This window comes from Hylobates moloch, unplaced genomic scaffold, assembly GCF_009828535.3.
Source record: "Hylobates moloch isolate HMO894 unplaced genomic scaffold, HMol_V3 SCAFFOLD_3, whole genome shotgun sequence".
Taxonomy (NCBI): domain Eukaryota; kingdom Metazoa; phylum Chordata; class Mammalia; order Primates; family Hylobatidae; genus Hylobates; species Hylobates moloch.
The window spans coordinates 39,058,959-39,075,056 of NW_026652278.1; the positions used below are offsets into that span (position 1 = coordinate 39,058,959).

The 16,098-nt window shown below is 37.4% G+C and overlaps 1 protein-coding gene across 5 annotated transcripts in view; it reads right to left on the reverse strand.

Annotated features, from left to right (window-relative positions):
• Positions 1-16,098, reverse strand: part of HELLS (helicase, lymphoid specific) — a 61,860-nt gene that overhangs the window by 24,436 nt on the left and 21,326 nt on the right. For 4 of the 5 annotated variants that reach the window (XM_058436197.1, XM_058436196.1, XM_058436198.1 and 1 more), the window contains 6 exons: positions 13,071-13,109; positions 10,304-10,531; positions 9,753-9,935; positions 7,676-7,819; positions 3,347-3,543; positions 1,822-1,918 (listed from right to left, as the gene is read on the reverse strand). In XM_058436197.1, coding sequence (XP_058292180.1) covers positions 1,822-1,918; positions 3,347-3,543; positions 7,676-7,819; positions 9,753-9,935; positions 10,304-10,531; positions 13,071-13,109 — 888 coding nt within the window. Of the gene's footprint in view, positions 1-755; positions 894-1,821; positions 1,919-3,346; positions 3,544-7,675; positions 7,820-9,752; positions 9,936-10,303; positions 10,532-13,070; positions 13,110-16,098 lie in introns of all 5 variants that reach the window. The other variant, XM_032136375.2, reaches the window with a different exon arrangement.

A 16,098-nucleotide genomic window follows, 5' to 3' on the forward strand; every position in this document is an offset into this window, starting at 1 on the left:
TATTCTTATTGCTAAAACATTCAAAAACTGCCCCTATTTTTGATAAATGGTTGAATTTGGATATAATAAAAGTTCATTATCATATCTTAATATTAATGGAAATCTGAACTTATCTATAGTAAAACAATTCCAGTGAGCCCTCTTATGGAATTATCAACTATGACAATTACCACAAATGTTCAATCAAAAGGCAGATGATCATTTCTAAGGAATATCTATCTACCTGTATACACTGTGAGGTAACGTGTAAGTGAAAAATTCTAATAATATTCATTGTCTTGACTCTCTAATTAAATTTCCTAAGAACAGAAACTTAATCCTTTGCTACACTATATGGATTTAACCACGATGAGGATGTGATGTCCAAACACATCTCTTCCTAAATAAGTCATTTACTCCAATAATTCAGACTGGGACATTTAAAAGCTTCTATAACCATTGGCACATTGAAATTTCTGTCATTGCCTAGAGTCACAGCGGGAAAAAAAGAAAATTTTAAATAAAAACACACACGCTTGTGCACATGAACACACACAAAGACACCATAAACAAAGTTTATCCCAAAAAGTGAGGGGAAAGAAATTATTTGCAACATTAACTTATTTTTAACATATAGTTATTATAAACCATTAAGAAATAAATATTCCAACACATGTTGGAATATGGTCACAAGGAACCACCAATGGTCAATAAACATCTCAGTTCAGCAATAATCATCCTTTTTAATCTCTGCAACACTGAAAAGGACTTCTAACCTCAAAATTGGTATGAAGCTTGAGTAAATAACTATTTTCATATGGACGTATATCATATAAATCTTTTCTGGAGGGCAATTTGCCTTCAAAGAAGCCCTCATCTGTAAACTCTGACACATACATTCTAGGAATTCTTTCCTAAGGAAATAGCCAGAAATGAGCAAAGGTGTAGTTTTAAGTACAGATACTACAACCTTGTTTATATTGTAGAAAATTTTGAAAAGAGGAAGAGATAGTTATTATTAATTATAGTAGAACAGGACAATGGGGATAATAAGCAGCTATTAAAAACTGATTTAAATCTACATGTAGTAAAAGGAAAATAATTTTCTGGTAATTGTTTAAAAGACTATCTTAAGGAACAATTTTATTTTTAAAATCCTTTTCTTCATAAAATATAGATAAAACACACGTGTTTACACAAAGACAGAAAAGAGTCTGGATTGTCATATAACACAACACAATCATTCCACATGCACTGCTAGGAAATACAATTTTAAGAGGAAGTGATATTTTTACTTTTCATGTCTCTCCTGCTTCACATTTTTCTCATGAACATGTATAAACTTTAATATCAGAAAAAACGATAAAGACTTTGAATAAAATTGTTAAACCACAACTGAGAAGCTTTTCAGGCTCATATGACTAGATTACCTTTGAAAGCTAATGTTTCTCTAAATTAAAGATAGGTAGGATGGGGTAGGAATTACAGGAAGCAATAAAAATAGATTAGACAGCAGCCATGCAAGGATGTAAATTATAAAAGTATTATTGGCAAGCATTCCATAAAAACCACATACTTCTGTTTTGTGCTTGACAAACTTATCAGTAACCATTGGGGTAAAATGAGTATACTATCTGAAAAGGACAAAACTTAGGTAAGCACTTGAGTTCTGTCATAAAACCATGTGACCTCTGGGAGAAGAAAGGACAAAGGGGTCATTTGAATGTAGGAGGATCTTCATTTTTCATATCTCTACTACAAAGGGTTAGACAGGTGGTCTCCAGAGTTCCTTTTATACTCTATCGAGCCTATGGTTAAGCAGAATAAGAAAACATGGAAAACCTGGTGCAGCATATGCAATACATTCTGTTCTCTTTCTTTAGCAATAATATCTTCAGCAGTTTCAGAAAGACTAGTGATGTCAAACCAAGACTCAAAGCTGGAAGAGAAAAATGTTTAAGTTAACCATCACATAAATTCAATTATGTCAACATGATACATGATTTATCATTTACAGTAATAATCTGTGATACTGAAACGTGGTATTGTTGCACCAAATCCTTAGGTGCAGTTTTTAAAAATTATAATGGAAAAGAACACATTCAAACAACAAAGATAAATTGATTGCATTTTTGAACCATCAAGAACTGTGAGCTTAAAGGGAACACTTTTCTGATTTATAAATAGATTAACAATCATACAGTAGTATAAAAATCAAAAATAAGATTAAGGTATATATTTGTAATTTTACGTTACAAGTGAGAACTATCTCTGAAAACCAAAGCCATACGATTTTTCTCCATCAGTCTAAGTATGGCCCACTACAATAAATGTTTTAAAATTCAACATATACGTAACTTGACAATAATATACATGCTTATTCCTTCCCAATGTTAAAAATATATATATTACAATTAGCAATTAAGTATGAGCATGCAGATTAATAATATAGAATAGGTAACATTACACCCAATTCTGGAAAATGCTAGTGACATCTATGCAGTAGACTGGAAGTTCCCAAACTTGGATCACCAGAAGCATGTTCAAAAAACTCAGATTCTCAACTCCTACCTTGACACTGTAACTCAGTATGTCTGCACAGGACCTAGAATTCTTGTCTTTCAATAAAAGCACCCAGAGTCACAATAAGGTAGCCTGCCTTGAGCCACCATTCAGTAACCAGATTTGAAATAAATTCCCAAAATTTATTTTTCCACATCCAATTAGCTTAGTTCCTTCACTGACGCCAAAAAAAGTATATTTTTTGCCCGTTATATTTCCGTTGTAATCAGTTTTAAATTATGTCAACATTACCTCCTCCTCCATTCTGAAGCTACTAATTACTTTCTGAAAACTACTTTTATGTCTGATTTTATTATATAAGCTAAGATTCAAACATAGTTTCCAGAATTAAAACACTATGTTTACATTGGGAAACCTTACTTTTAACTTTGGCTCTGGTGCTAACTAACTAGTCTTACCTTTTAACAACTCTACACCTAGGTTTTCTTTTATGTGAGATAGGAAATAATTTAACAACTCTATTGTCCCTGGTTGTTTAATGAGGATATAGTGAGAAAAATCCATCTTAAAATGTTTTACAAAGGTAACACATAAAAGAACCTTATTATAAAAATATCATCTTAAAGTAGCATTCAGCAGTCTTCCTTTAATCAATGCAAGTAAGTTTTAAATAATCTTTTCTTAATCTGCTCTCACATAATTTGTGGCAGGAGTAGAACATACAATATACACCATAAAGAACTTGCAAATATTTGGCATTTTAATTCAGTTACTGAAAAGAAAGTAATTTTAACTAACAGCACAGACTTTTGAGGTTAAATCATTAAATAACTGGCTTACCCACCTTTTCAAGTCATCAAATACATCTGGCAACAAAAAGTTTAGCAGTGACCAAAGTTCTGATAAATTGTTTTGCAAGGGAGTACCAGTCAAAAGAAGTTTGTTATCAGCATTGAATCGTTTTAACTCCCTGATTAGACGGCACTTCATATTCTTAATCCTGTGTCCTTCATCTACTATTAAGTATTTCCAATAGCAATGCTAGAAAATGAATTGAGGAGAAAGATTTTTAAACAATGATCTCACAATTTTTCTAACAAGAATTCTAAAAATAAAACCTCTATTATGAGGGATGGATGTTGAATTTTATCAAATGCAATTTCAGTAACTACTGAAATGATCATGTTTTCATTTGATCCACTTACGAGGATTCCTAAAACTGATAGATATTTCTGTTCCTGGAAGAGACCTACTAAAATATGCAATAAAGTTTGAACTCCACCTATTTTGAATTTAAGATTTCCCTATTCACACCTTAGTCAATGCAGTTGTAGCTTTCTTTTCTAATATTTTCCTAAGTTTTGATATTAATGTTATACTAGACTACTAAAAATTGAGAGCTTTTATTAGTTCCATATGCACTGAAACATCAACTAGCACTAGAATTTTCCCTTCTTTATTTAAGCAATTTATATTTTCACAGAAAGTCACCCATTCACTTTCATAAAGTTATTAAGGAAATTGTTTTAACTTTCTCATTTTAAAATCTGTGATTTCTCATATATCTTAATCAGGAAAATTTATAATTAATCTAATTTATATTAACATACAGAAATATGAAGTATTTCTGGAAATATAAATAATCTGAAAAACATAACTATCCTTAAAAAATGGGACTGACAAATTGAGGAAAGAGTATAGAGAATGTTTTGCATTTTGCTTTATACATCCCAAAAGAATGAAAAAAGTTTATAATACTGTATCTTCTTTATTAAAATAACCAGGAAGGGATTTATTTTCCTGGCAATATGGTAAACCGGAAAACCTGAATTATCTCTCACTGTAAGACAGCTATCTAAAAATCCAGATAAAAATATAAAATACCCTTGGCCGGGAGCAGTGGCTCAGGCCTGTAATCCCAGCACTTTGGGAGGCCAAGGCAGGCGCATTACCTGAGGTCAGGCATTTGAGACCAGCCTGGCCAACTTGGTGAAACCCCGTCTCTACTAAAAATACAAAAATTAGCTGGACGTAGTGGCACATGCCTGTGATCCCGGCTACTCCGGAGGCGAGGCAGGAGAATTGCTTGAGCCCAGGAGACGGAGGCTGCAGTGAGCCGAGATCGTGCCACTGCACTCCACCCTGGGTGACAGAGTGAGACTGTCTCAAAAAAAAAAAAATATATATATATATATATATACTTTTATAATGGGTATGTGAGAGAAAAGAAAACAAGGAAATAAATGATGAGGAATCTGAAAGCCAAATTAGCAAGTGAACTCAGTCACTTCTGCTCGCACTCAGCAACAAAAGCCCTGGAACCTCACACTCCGTTAACAGAGTAAGCTAAGATCCTTGAAATGATAACATAAGCTCACTGAAATGGAAAAAGCCAAAAGTTTCTAGCCACCGGCAAAGGAAATGGACAAGGAAGCTTAACTATTTCATTACAGGAAGGGTCTTCATGTTATATTACTGAGTAGAAAACACAAGTTGCAAAAGTGAATGCAGGCCGGAAGCGGTGGCTCACACCTGTACTCCCAGCACTTTGGGAGGCCTAGGCAGGTGGATGGCTTGAGACACCCTGTCCCTACAAAAAAATACAAGAATCAGCCAGGTGTGGTGACAGACGCCTGCAGTCCCGGCTACTCAGGAGACTGAGGTAGGAGAATCAGTTGAGCCCAGGAGGTTCAGCCTACAGTGAGCTAAGATCGTGCCACAGGACTCCAGCCTGGGTGACAAAGTGAGACCCTGTCTCGGACCAAAAAAAAATGAATGTATAGTATGATCATGTGTAAATTATACCTACATGTTAGCTATAATTATTTAGTATAAAAGTAGTAGTTCTCTGGGAGGCTGAGGCGGGCGGATCACGAGGGCAGGAGATCGAGACCATCCTGGCTAACACAGTGAAACCCCGTCTCTACTAGAAATAGAAAAAAATTAGCCAGGCATGGTGGCAGGCACCTGTAGTCCCAGCTACTCGGGAGGCTGAGGCAGGAGAACGGCGTGAACCTGGGAGGTGGAGCTTGCAGTGAGCCAAGATCGCGCCACCGCACTCCAGCCTGCGGGACAGAGCAAGGCTCCGTCTCAAAAAAAAAAAAAAAAAAAAGAAAAGAAAAAAGTAGTTCTCAGGTAGAATTACAGGTGCTTTTACATCTTCCTGTACACTACCCTTCAAAAAAATATTGGTATATATTACTTTTACTGTAAAGAAATGCTTTAAATCAGGGGTCCCCAACCCCCAGGTCACAGACCTGTAGGGGTCCATGGCATGTTAGGAACCAGGCCACACAGCAGGAGGTAGGCGGCTGTGAGCGAGGGAAGCCTCATCTGTATTTACAGCAAAGGGAAGCTTCATCTGTATTTACAGCCACTCCCCACTGCTCACATTATGGCCTGAACTCTGCCTCCTGTCAGATCAGGAGACATTATATTCTCATAGGAGCATGAACACTATTGTGAACTGCACATCCAAGGGATCTGGGTTGTCTGGGTTGTGCACTCCTTATAAAAATCTAATGGTGGATGATATGTTACTGTCTCCCATCATCCTTAGATGGAAAACAAGCTCAGGGCTACCACTGATTCTACGTTATGGTGAGTTGTAAAATTATTATTATTTTGAGACACAGTCTCACTTGGTTGCCCAGCCTATAGTACAGCGGCATGATCTCGGCTTACTGCAACATCCGCCTCCCAGGTTCAAGCAATTATCCTGCCTCAGCCTCCCAAGGAGCTAGGCCACTGTGGCCAGGTAATTTTTGCATTTTTGTAGAGACGTGGTTTCACCATGTTGGCTAGGATGGTCTCAAATTCCTCACCTCAAGTGATCTGCCCGCCTAAGCTTCCCAAAGTGCTGGGATTACAGGCGTGAGCCACTACAGCCGGCCCTATTATTTCATTATATATGACAATTTTATAATAATAAAAATAAAGTGTACAATAATTATAATGCACTTGCATCATTCTGAAACCATCCCCCACCCATGGTCCATGGAAAACTTGTCTTCCACAAAACTGGTTCCTGGTGCCAAAAGGTTGGGGACTGCTGGTTTAAATTTTTTTTTCTTTTTGAGACTGACTCTCACTGCAGCACAGGCTAGAGTGCAGTGGCGCAATCTCAGCTCACTGCAACCTCCACCTCCCGGGTTTAAGCAATCCTCATGCCATTAAACACGTGCACTACCACACTCAGCTAATTTTTGTATTTTTAGTGGAGACAGGGTTTCGTCATTGTTGGCCAGGCTGGTCTGGAACTCCTGGCCTCAAGGGATCTGCCCACCTCAGCCTCCCAAGTGCTGGAATTACTGGCATAAGCCTTCATGCCCAGCCTGGTTTAAATACTTTTTAATGCTGTACACATTCATAAACTTTGCTAAACTCCTGAACTGAGATTTCTGCAAATCATATTCCAAAGTTTTACCAGCACACACATAAAACCTGACAACACTGGTCATAATTATGCAAGTCATAATTACTCTATTTATGACTTATCTGTTTTGATTTTATGTTGAAACCATTAAGTACCTTCCTATTTCCAAGCAAGCAAGATAAACCTAAGGGGACTGCAGTAAGAGGGTTCTCACATGGCCAGAGAAAGGAAAAACAAAGCAGTCAAGAATTATGAATGAATGAGGTAGAGCAGTGAGGGAGAAGTTCAAAACACCAATAAATGAAAACAGAAGCCACGAAAGAAGAAAGGTCAATCTTTCAATTCTGTTATGCTAACTGGAAATTATTTAAATAAGTAGCTAGAACATCAAGAAAACAGAAATGAAAATGTTACCAAATAGTCCAATAAGATACTCTAAAAATAACTTGTCTTCAAATACTCTTATTTGATTAAAATACGATAGGTAAATTCCATATATGCAAAGTACCTGTCACAAATATATCTGTAATACATTCAGAGATTAGGTCTATTTCTGGATGATTCTAAGCCATACATTAAACTGCCATAAGCTTTAATTATATTGTTACAAATGATGGCCTTCATTCCAATCATTCTATTAATAAAAGTTTCCAGCTTCTACAGGTATATGCACAATATCATCTATTATTTCAACAACAAAAAAAATTAGACACATGCTCCCAGATGGTGAGAAAGTGGTATAAATGAAGAAAAACATGTTTTATGTATTACAAAGAAACCAATGAAGATCATTTGTACCTGTAACGCATTTCGGTCTCTCATGGCTATTTCAAATGACGTGATTACCACAGGATGAATCTGCAAAGTCCCTTTCCGTTTGTAAATATTTCTTACCAATTTTTGACGTTCCTCCTGGGTTCCATGATATAACATTGTAGGGATCTGGAAAATTTTATATTGATTTTTATCAGACTTAAGAACAAAATGTAAATATTGACTATTTAGAAAATATAAATCATTTTGAAGGAAAAAATATAATTTTTTAAAATTTTATTTTTATTTTTCTATAGCAAAATAAGCCAAGCAATTCTAACAAATCATTGAACCACTATGGGAGAAAATGAAAAACAAACAAACAAACAAAAAAACAAAGTCAGGCCCAGCACAATGGCTCACACCTATAATCTCAACACTTTGGGAAACCAAGGCAAGCAGATCTCTAACGTCCAGGAGTAGTTTGAGATCAACCTGAGCAACATGGAGAAATCCCATCTCTACAAAAAATACAAAAATTAGCTGGTGTGGTGGTACGCACCTGTAGTGCCAGCTACTCACCCAGTGGAGTGAGATAGGACGTTTACATGAGCTACTCAGGCGTGTGAGATAGCAGGCTCAGACGAGCCTGGGAGGTGAAGGCCACAGTGAGCCAGAATGGCGCCACTGCAATCCAGCCTGAACAACAGAGCAACATCCTGTCTGAAGAAAAAAAAAAGTCATAAAAACAAATACATGGGCCAGGCGGGATGGCTCATACCTGTAATCCCCAGCACTTTGGGAAGCTGAGTCGGGCAGACCACCTGAGGTCAGAAGTTCCAGACCAGCCTGACCAACATGGAGAAACCCCGTTTCTACTAAAAATACAAAATTAGCCAGGCATGGTGGCACACGCCTGTAATCCCAGCTACTTGGGAGGCTGAGACAGGAGAATCGCTTGAACCCAGGAGGCAGAGGTTGTAGGGAGCCAAGATCGTGCCATTGCACTCCAGCCTGGGCAACAAGAGCAAAACTCTGTCACACACACACAAACACAACCCCCTCCCCCACCAAAAAAAAACCCACAAATACATAAAATACATATAGGCCGGGCACAGTGGCTCACACCTGTAATCCCACCACTTTGGGAGGCCGAGGTGGGTGGATCACAAGGTCAGGAGATCGAGGCCATCCTGGCCAACATGGTGAAACCCCGTCTCTACTAAAATACCAAAAATTAGCCGGACCTTGTGGTGTGCGCCTGTAGTCCCAGCTACTACACTCCAGCCTGGTGACAGAGACAGACTCCATTTCAAAATAAATAAATTATATATATATATATATTTATATTTTTATATATATGTATATATATAAAAATGAGGCAGATGGTGATACTACGTCTAGAATATATATATTTCTCATAAGGCAAAAACGTGCCAGAAGGGCTGGGCCCAGGGGGTACAGTGGCTCACGTCTATAATCCCAGTACTTTGGGAGGCCAAAGCGGGCGGATCTCTTCAGGCCAGGAGTTCAAGACCAGCCTGGCCAACATGGCAAGACATCGTCTCTACTAAAAATATAAAATTAGCTGGGCATGGTGGCACATGCTTGTAATCCCAGCTATTCGGGTGGCTGAGGCACAAGAATCACTTCAACATGGGAGGCAGAGATTGCAGTGAACCAAGACTGCATCACTGCCCTCCAGCCTGGGCAACACAGACTCCATCTCAAAAAAAAAAAAAAAAAAATTGCAGAAGGTAACGTGTATAGAAAAAAGTTAGAAAAAACAGAAAACTCTCTTCTCAGCCTTTTGGCAAAGATCAAGTGAAGAATAAGCAGAATTTTTAATAAAATCTCTACCTAAGTCTGTCTCGGTCGAATCAAATTAACCAATGCACTGAAAATCATTCAGGAATATTTTAGGAAAGATGTCAGGGATCTCCAAAACCTATACTATATAAATTTAAATTAGGGTATTGCACAGATTGAGTATGTCAAATCAGACAAAATATTTATAGAGGAACTAATATAATTATAAGAGTTCTACAATTTAATTCCTACAACAACAAAGCATAAGAAAACATGTAAAATTATAATTTTAACATAAGGAAGCATGTCTTACATCTGGTGTAAATCTTTTGAATTCAGCCATCCAGTTAGGAAGTGTAGACAACGGGCCACAGACAAGAAAAGGTCCTGGTACTCCTCTCTGAATCATCAATGCAATAGTAGCAATGCACTGAACTGTCTTACCCAATCCCATTTCATCTGCTAAAATGCCATTGATTCCATTTTCCCAAAGCATCTGGACAAAATAATAGATACTGTATTTAAACTCGGATATAAACAACTACAGGGTTACAGTATTTTATTTCTTCTCTTTAAAAAATCACACCCAAAGATGAGAATTATGTTAAAACTGATATATTTACACCATAAATTATAACAACACTGTGGAAAGTCCTTTATCAAAGCCATAAAAGTGTTGGAAGCCATTAACAAGATAATTTCCACTTCTAAAAATTCAGGGTAAAGAAATCAGAAAGCAAGTATTCACACACAAATGTATAATAGTGAAACATGATAGAAATGACTCAAGTTGTGGTACATCAAATTATTAGGCTACTATAGAAATAAAACCAGTAACTTGTATTAAAAATTACAATTCATTACCCTAAGCCATTCCATGCCTTCTACTTGGTACCATCGCATCACTCCTCCCGTGAAGTGCTTTGGTTGTTGAAAAGGTACTGGCTGACCATTACACTTCCGGACTGGGTCAAAAAAGAATTTAGTATTCTGCCTAACCGTTTCAGACAATCTATCTTTAATTATACTATTTGAATCTTTATTTTTCTGAAGATCTTCCACACAGAGATTAGTAGAGGAAGAGTTTTCATCCTGTAGAGAAAAGTTTAATAAGATGTGTTATACAAAATGCTGCTGTATGCCACCATTTATCAGAAAATGTAACTAACAAAATCTACCAAGTCCTATAATCATTAAGTATAGAAGACTAAGATCACACCTGTATTAAAAAACTGGAGACATTGCCGTCCCTCTACAAATGCAAAGCTACTAAAAAAAACAGTAACAGGCTGGCACAGTAGCTAATCCTATAATCACAGCACTTTGGGAAGCTGAGGCAGGAGGATGGATCACCTGAGTCCAGGTGTCCAAGACCACCCTGGACAACATGGCGAAACCCTGTCTCTACTAAAAATACAAAAAATTAGCTAGGTGTGGTTGCACACAACTGCCTGTATCCCAGCTACTCAGGAGGCTGAGGATCACTTGAACCCAGGAAGTCAAGGCTGCAGTGAGCCATGAACACAGCCACTGCACTCCAGCCTAAGTGACAGGAGACTCTGCCTCAAAAAATAAAATAAAATAAAATAAAATAAAATAAAATAAAATAAAATAAAATAAAATATAAAAATCTGAGAATAACCCTTACAAATTAAAATCAGGCACATACTTTGGAAAAGATCATTAGAATTGTACCTCTCTTCCAAACTTCTAATATTGTGATACTCAATAATTAAACTGTTACACAGAAAATACAGTATGCATAAATAAGATGGGCAAAAGATACTAACAGATACTTTACAAAAGAAAACATATAGGCCAGGCATGGCGGCTCACGCCTGTAATGCCAGCACTTTAGGAGGCCGAGGCAGGCAGATCATGAGGTCAAGAGATCAAAACCATCCTGGCCAAAATGGTGACACACTGTCTCTACTAAAAATACAAAAATTAGCTGAGCATGGTGGCGTGCGCCTGTTGTCCCAGCTACTTGGGAGGCTGAGGCAGGAGAATCGCTTGAACCTGGGAGGCAGAGTTTGCAGTGAGCCGAGATCGTGCCATTGCACTCCAGCCTGAGCGACAGAGCATGACTCCATCTCAAAAAAGAAAACATAGTTATCAAAGAACATAAAAATATACTCTACTTCAGTAGTAATTAGGAAAATGCAAGTTAAAAACCACACAAGTTACCATTTCTCTTCTAATAAAATGGCTGAAATTAAAAAGACTATCAAATGCTGACAATAATGTAAGCTAGAATTTTCAAACACTGCTGGCAAGAGAATAAAATGATGTGTTTACTTTGGGGGGAAAAATCTGTACTTTCTTATGAACATACATTTGCCATATAACACAACAATACCATTCCCAGGTACACAGGCAAAAAGTATGAAAACATGTCTACACATGGACTTGTATGCAAATTATCATAGCAACCTTACTCATAAAAGTCACAAACTGCAAACAACCCAAATGACCATCAATAAGGGGATGGATGAGAAAATTGTAACATTCATTCAACAGAATACTAGTCAACAATAAGAAGAAACCAGTTACTAATATGCTCAACAACATAAATGAGTACCACAGACATATTGAGTGGAAAGGAAATAATAAGCCATCCTATAAAAGGTGTACAAAGTGGCCTCCCCTGGGTTTAGGGGTGGAAAGACATAGAAGAGATCCCTCTACAATGGAAATGTTCTATACCTTGATTTGGATGGTGGTTACACAAGTGTATGCAAGTGTCGAAATTTATTAAAATACCATACTTAACAACTATTTCTTACTGACTGACTGTAAGTTATAAAATGAAGCCAAAATCCCATGGTAAATTACAGAAGATTACATCTAGACTTTATCTTAGAAATCCAACTAAATGTTTATCTAACTAAATCTTTAAAAATCCAACTAAACTGCACCCATAAACCAGTCCTTATACTTAACAAAGAATAAAAATCAAGACACTTTTACAGTATAAATTTTGGACAAAATTATATGACCAAATAGATTATCTCTCATTTTATAAACATTAATTTCCCAAAGGCCTAAAAATCTTTAATATGTAAATTAACTACCTGAAGTTCATATCCATTCATGAATATTTTCATGTCATGATTATTTTGCTTCCCTATGCAACCTCGTAATTTTAAGTACTTGAGCAATAAAAAGTCAGGTAACAAGGAACCTCTCTACATAAAATGGGGTAAGTGAAGAGGTGGCTCAGAAATCAAGCCTTCTCAAACAGAACTTTTAAGAAACTTAAAAAATCCTTAAGGTCTGAAGCAAGATTAAGGCATCCTTCACAGCTTCCACAAGATGACTCACGGTTTATATCCACATGGGTACGAGCACTTGTATCACTGCCAGATTCACAAGTTAAAAGCAACATTGCTAGACCCATAAATTAACATTTGTACATCAAGAATCATGCAATAAAACACCTAACTAAAGTTGATACATAAAAAAGAAGAATGTTGGATATGGAAGAAGTGAATACATAGGTTTTTTTTTTAAAAGCAAAGAAACAGGATAAATAGTGAAAAGAACGTACACTGCTGATTAAAGAAAAAGGACTAGTAACAGAGAAGTAAATATGACGTCTAAACTTAATCTTATATTATAAATTTCTTACCTCATTCTTTTTATTTTTTTTAGCCACAGACAAAATTTCCTAGTAGTTTGAGGAAACAAAAACAAATTAATAATGTATGAGGTTCATTTATTTATTTATTCAACAAGCATTTATTCTGTGCTCATTTTGCCAGGAAATGAGGATGAGATTCTCAAGATAAAACCAGTGGCCTTCAGGCAGAAATAAGCCTATAGACATTACTGGCTCATAATATTTCATAACATTCTAAGCTAATTTGGGAACACTTATACAATGGGATATTTCATCAAATACAGTGATTTTCCAGCTTTTCTTTCTTTTAATCTGAGTAGATTAAGTACAAATTCACACATGGCAACAAACCTCTAGTCCTGGGGTCAGCAAACTATGGCCTGTAGATCAACTCCAGCTAAGCGAATACATAGGTATTTTTTTAAAAGCAAAGCAATGGAATAAATTGGAACAAAGTCAGCCTCACTTGTTTACAGTTTGTCTATGGCTGCTTTCAAGCAACAACAGCAGAGTACAGGGTTGAGGAGTTGCCCACAAAACTACTCAAAAGCTAAAAATATTTACTATCTGGCTATTTACGGAAAAAGTCTGCCAAACCATGTTACAGCCCACTTTAGGCCTCTGTGGAAAGACATCTGAGTTTGCATCCCTGGGTAAGAGGCAAAGACAGAAAAAATTAAAAATACAGAATAAAGTGCTCTGATTTTGAAGTACCTACTAGATGCTGATGGTAGGGAGACAAACAATACCCAAGTGTGCCACTGGATGACTTAGCAAATAATTATCTTACATAAAATTATCTAAAAAGTTGTCACCAGGCTTTATCATTCAAGATAGTGAGGGTAGATTTCAAACAGAATATAGAAGGCATAGGGGATGAAGTACATTCAAAACAGCAATATCAAATTTAAGATTCATAGAAGAGTAACAGGACATGTAAGTGGCTGACACACACTTATATATACACGGGAATATATCTATATCGTGTGTGTATGAAGTATTATGTATGTATAGATATTCATATTATAAGGCTGAGGCTAAAAGGATTTTATACCAGGAACTGATAAAAGCTGTCCTGTAAAATGACTAGATAAAATGAAACTTATGAAAGAACAATTTGGAAATAAATGAAAATCTATAAATACCACCAATGAAGTATTCTTATTAAAAATCAAGCATGGGCAACATGGTGAGATCCCATCTCTACAAAAAATATAAAAGTTGGCTGGGCTTGGTGGTACATGCCTGTAGTCCCAGCTACTCAGAAGGATGGGGTGGGAGGACTGCTTGAGCCCAGGAGTCAGAGGTTGCAATGAGCCGAGATGGCACCACTGCACTCCACCCTGGGCAACAGAGCAAGACCCTGTCTCCCAAAAAAAAAAAAACAAAAACAAAAACAAAAACAAAAATAAAAAAACACCTTAATCACAAACTTCTGTATTTAACTTATAGTTACTATAGTTAACAGGAAACATAAGAGGCAGAGAAATCATGGGGATACAATCAGTAAAGTCTAGAATGTGGGGAATTATACAGAATTACTCATTTTCTTCAACAAATAATGTTTCTTAAAAAAGATGAAAGACACTCCAGATCTAAAAGAGACCCAAGATACACATTAATCAAACACAATTTATGTAACTTTTTCGGATCCTGATTCGAACCAACTATTTTTTTTAAAATGTATGAGCTAAGCAGATCACAGTGGGAAGTGCCTATAATCCCTGTACTACTACTCGGGACACTGAGGCAGGAGGATCATATGAGCCCAGGTGTTTGAGGTGTAGTCACTATGACAATACTGAGGAATAGCCACTACACTCCAGTCTCGTCAATACAGCAAGCCCCCATCCCTAAAAATAAAAATTAGCCTATTGAGAAATTTAAATATTAAGGAATTCCCATTGACTTTCAAAAGTGTGATAACTGTATTGTGGTTATGGTTCTAAAAAATAGTCTTAGGCCGGGCGCGGTGGCTCACGCTTGTAATCCCAGCACTTTGGGAGGCCGAGGCGGGCGGATCACGAGGTCAGGAGATCGAGACCACGGTGAAACCCCGTCTCTACTAAAAATACAAAAAAAAAAAAAATTAGCCGGGCGTGGTGGCGGGCGCCTGTAGTCCCAGCTACTCGGAGAGGCTGAGGCAGGAGAACGGCGTGAACCCAGGAGGCGGAGCTTGCAGTGAGCCAAGATTGCGCCACAAAAAAAAAAAAAAAAAAATAGTCTTGGCCCGGCACGGTGGCTCACGCCTGTAATCCCAGCACTTTGGGAGGCCAAGGCAGGCAAATCACAAGGTCAGGAGTTTGAGACTAGCCTGGCCAACATGGTGAAACCCTTTCTCTACTAAAAATACAAAAAATTAGCTGGGCGTGGTGGCAGGCACTTGTAATTCCAGCTACTTGGGAGGCTGAGACAGGAGACTCACTTGAACCCAGGAGGCAAAGGTTGCAGTAAGCCGAGATCACGCCACTGCACTCCAGCCCAGGTGACAGTGCGAGACTCCACCTTAAGAAAAAAAAAAAAAGTCTTGCTGGGCTTTTTCTTAAAATATCCCAGAATTAAAAAGCGATTGGCTGGGCACGGTGGCTCATGCCTGTAATCCCAGCACTTTGGGAGGCCCAGGCGGGTGGATCACCTGAGGTCAGGAGTTCGACACCAACCTGACCAACATGGAGAAACCCCGTCTCTAATAAAACTACAAAATTAGCCAAGCGTGATGGCGCATGCCTGTAATCCCAGCTACTCGGGAGGCTGAGGCAGGAGAATCGCTTGAACCTGAGAGGCGGACATTGCTGAGAGCCGAGATCATGCCATTGCACTCCAGCCTGGGCAACAAGAGTGAAACTCCGTCTCAAAAAAAAAAAAAAGGTGATAAAGGTGGACATTCAATTTACTATCCTCTAAACATTTGTAATTTTTGAGATTTTCCATAATACAAAGAAAAAGAATATACATATACCAAAATGTTAGTGATTATCTGTGACAGCTTTTCAGGTGATTTTCTTGTATTTTGTTTATTCTCAAATTTTTCTACAAG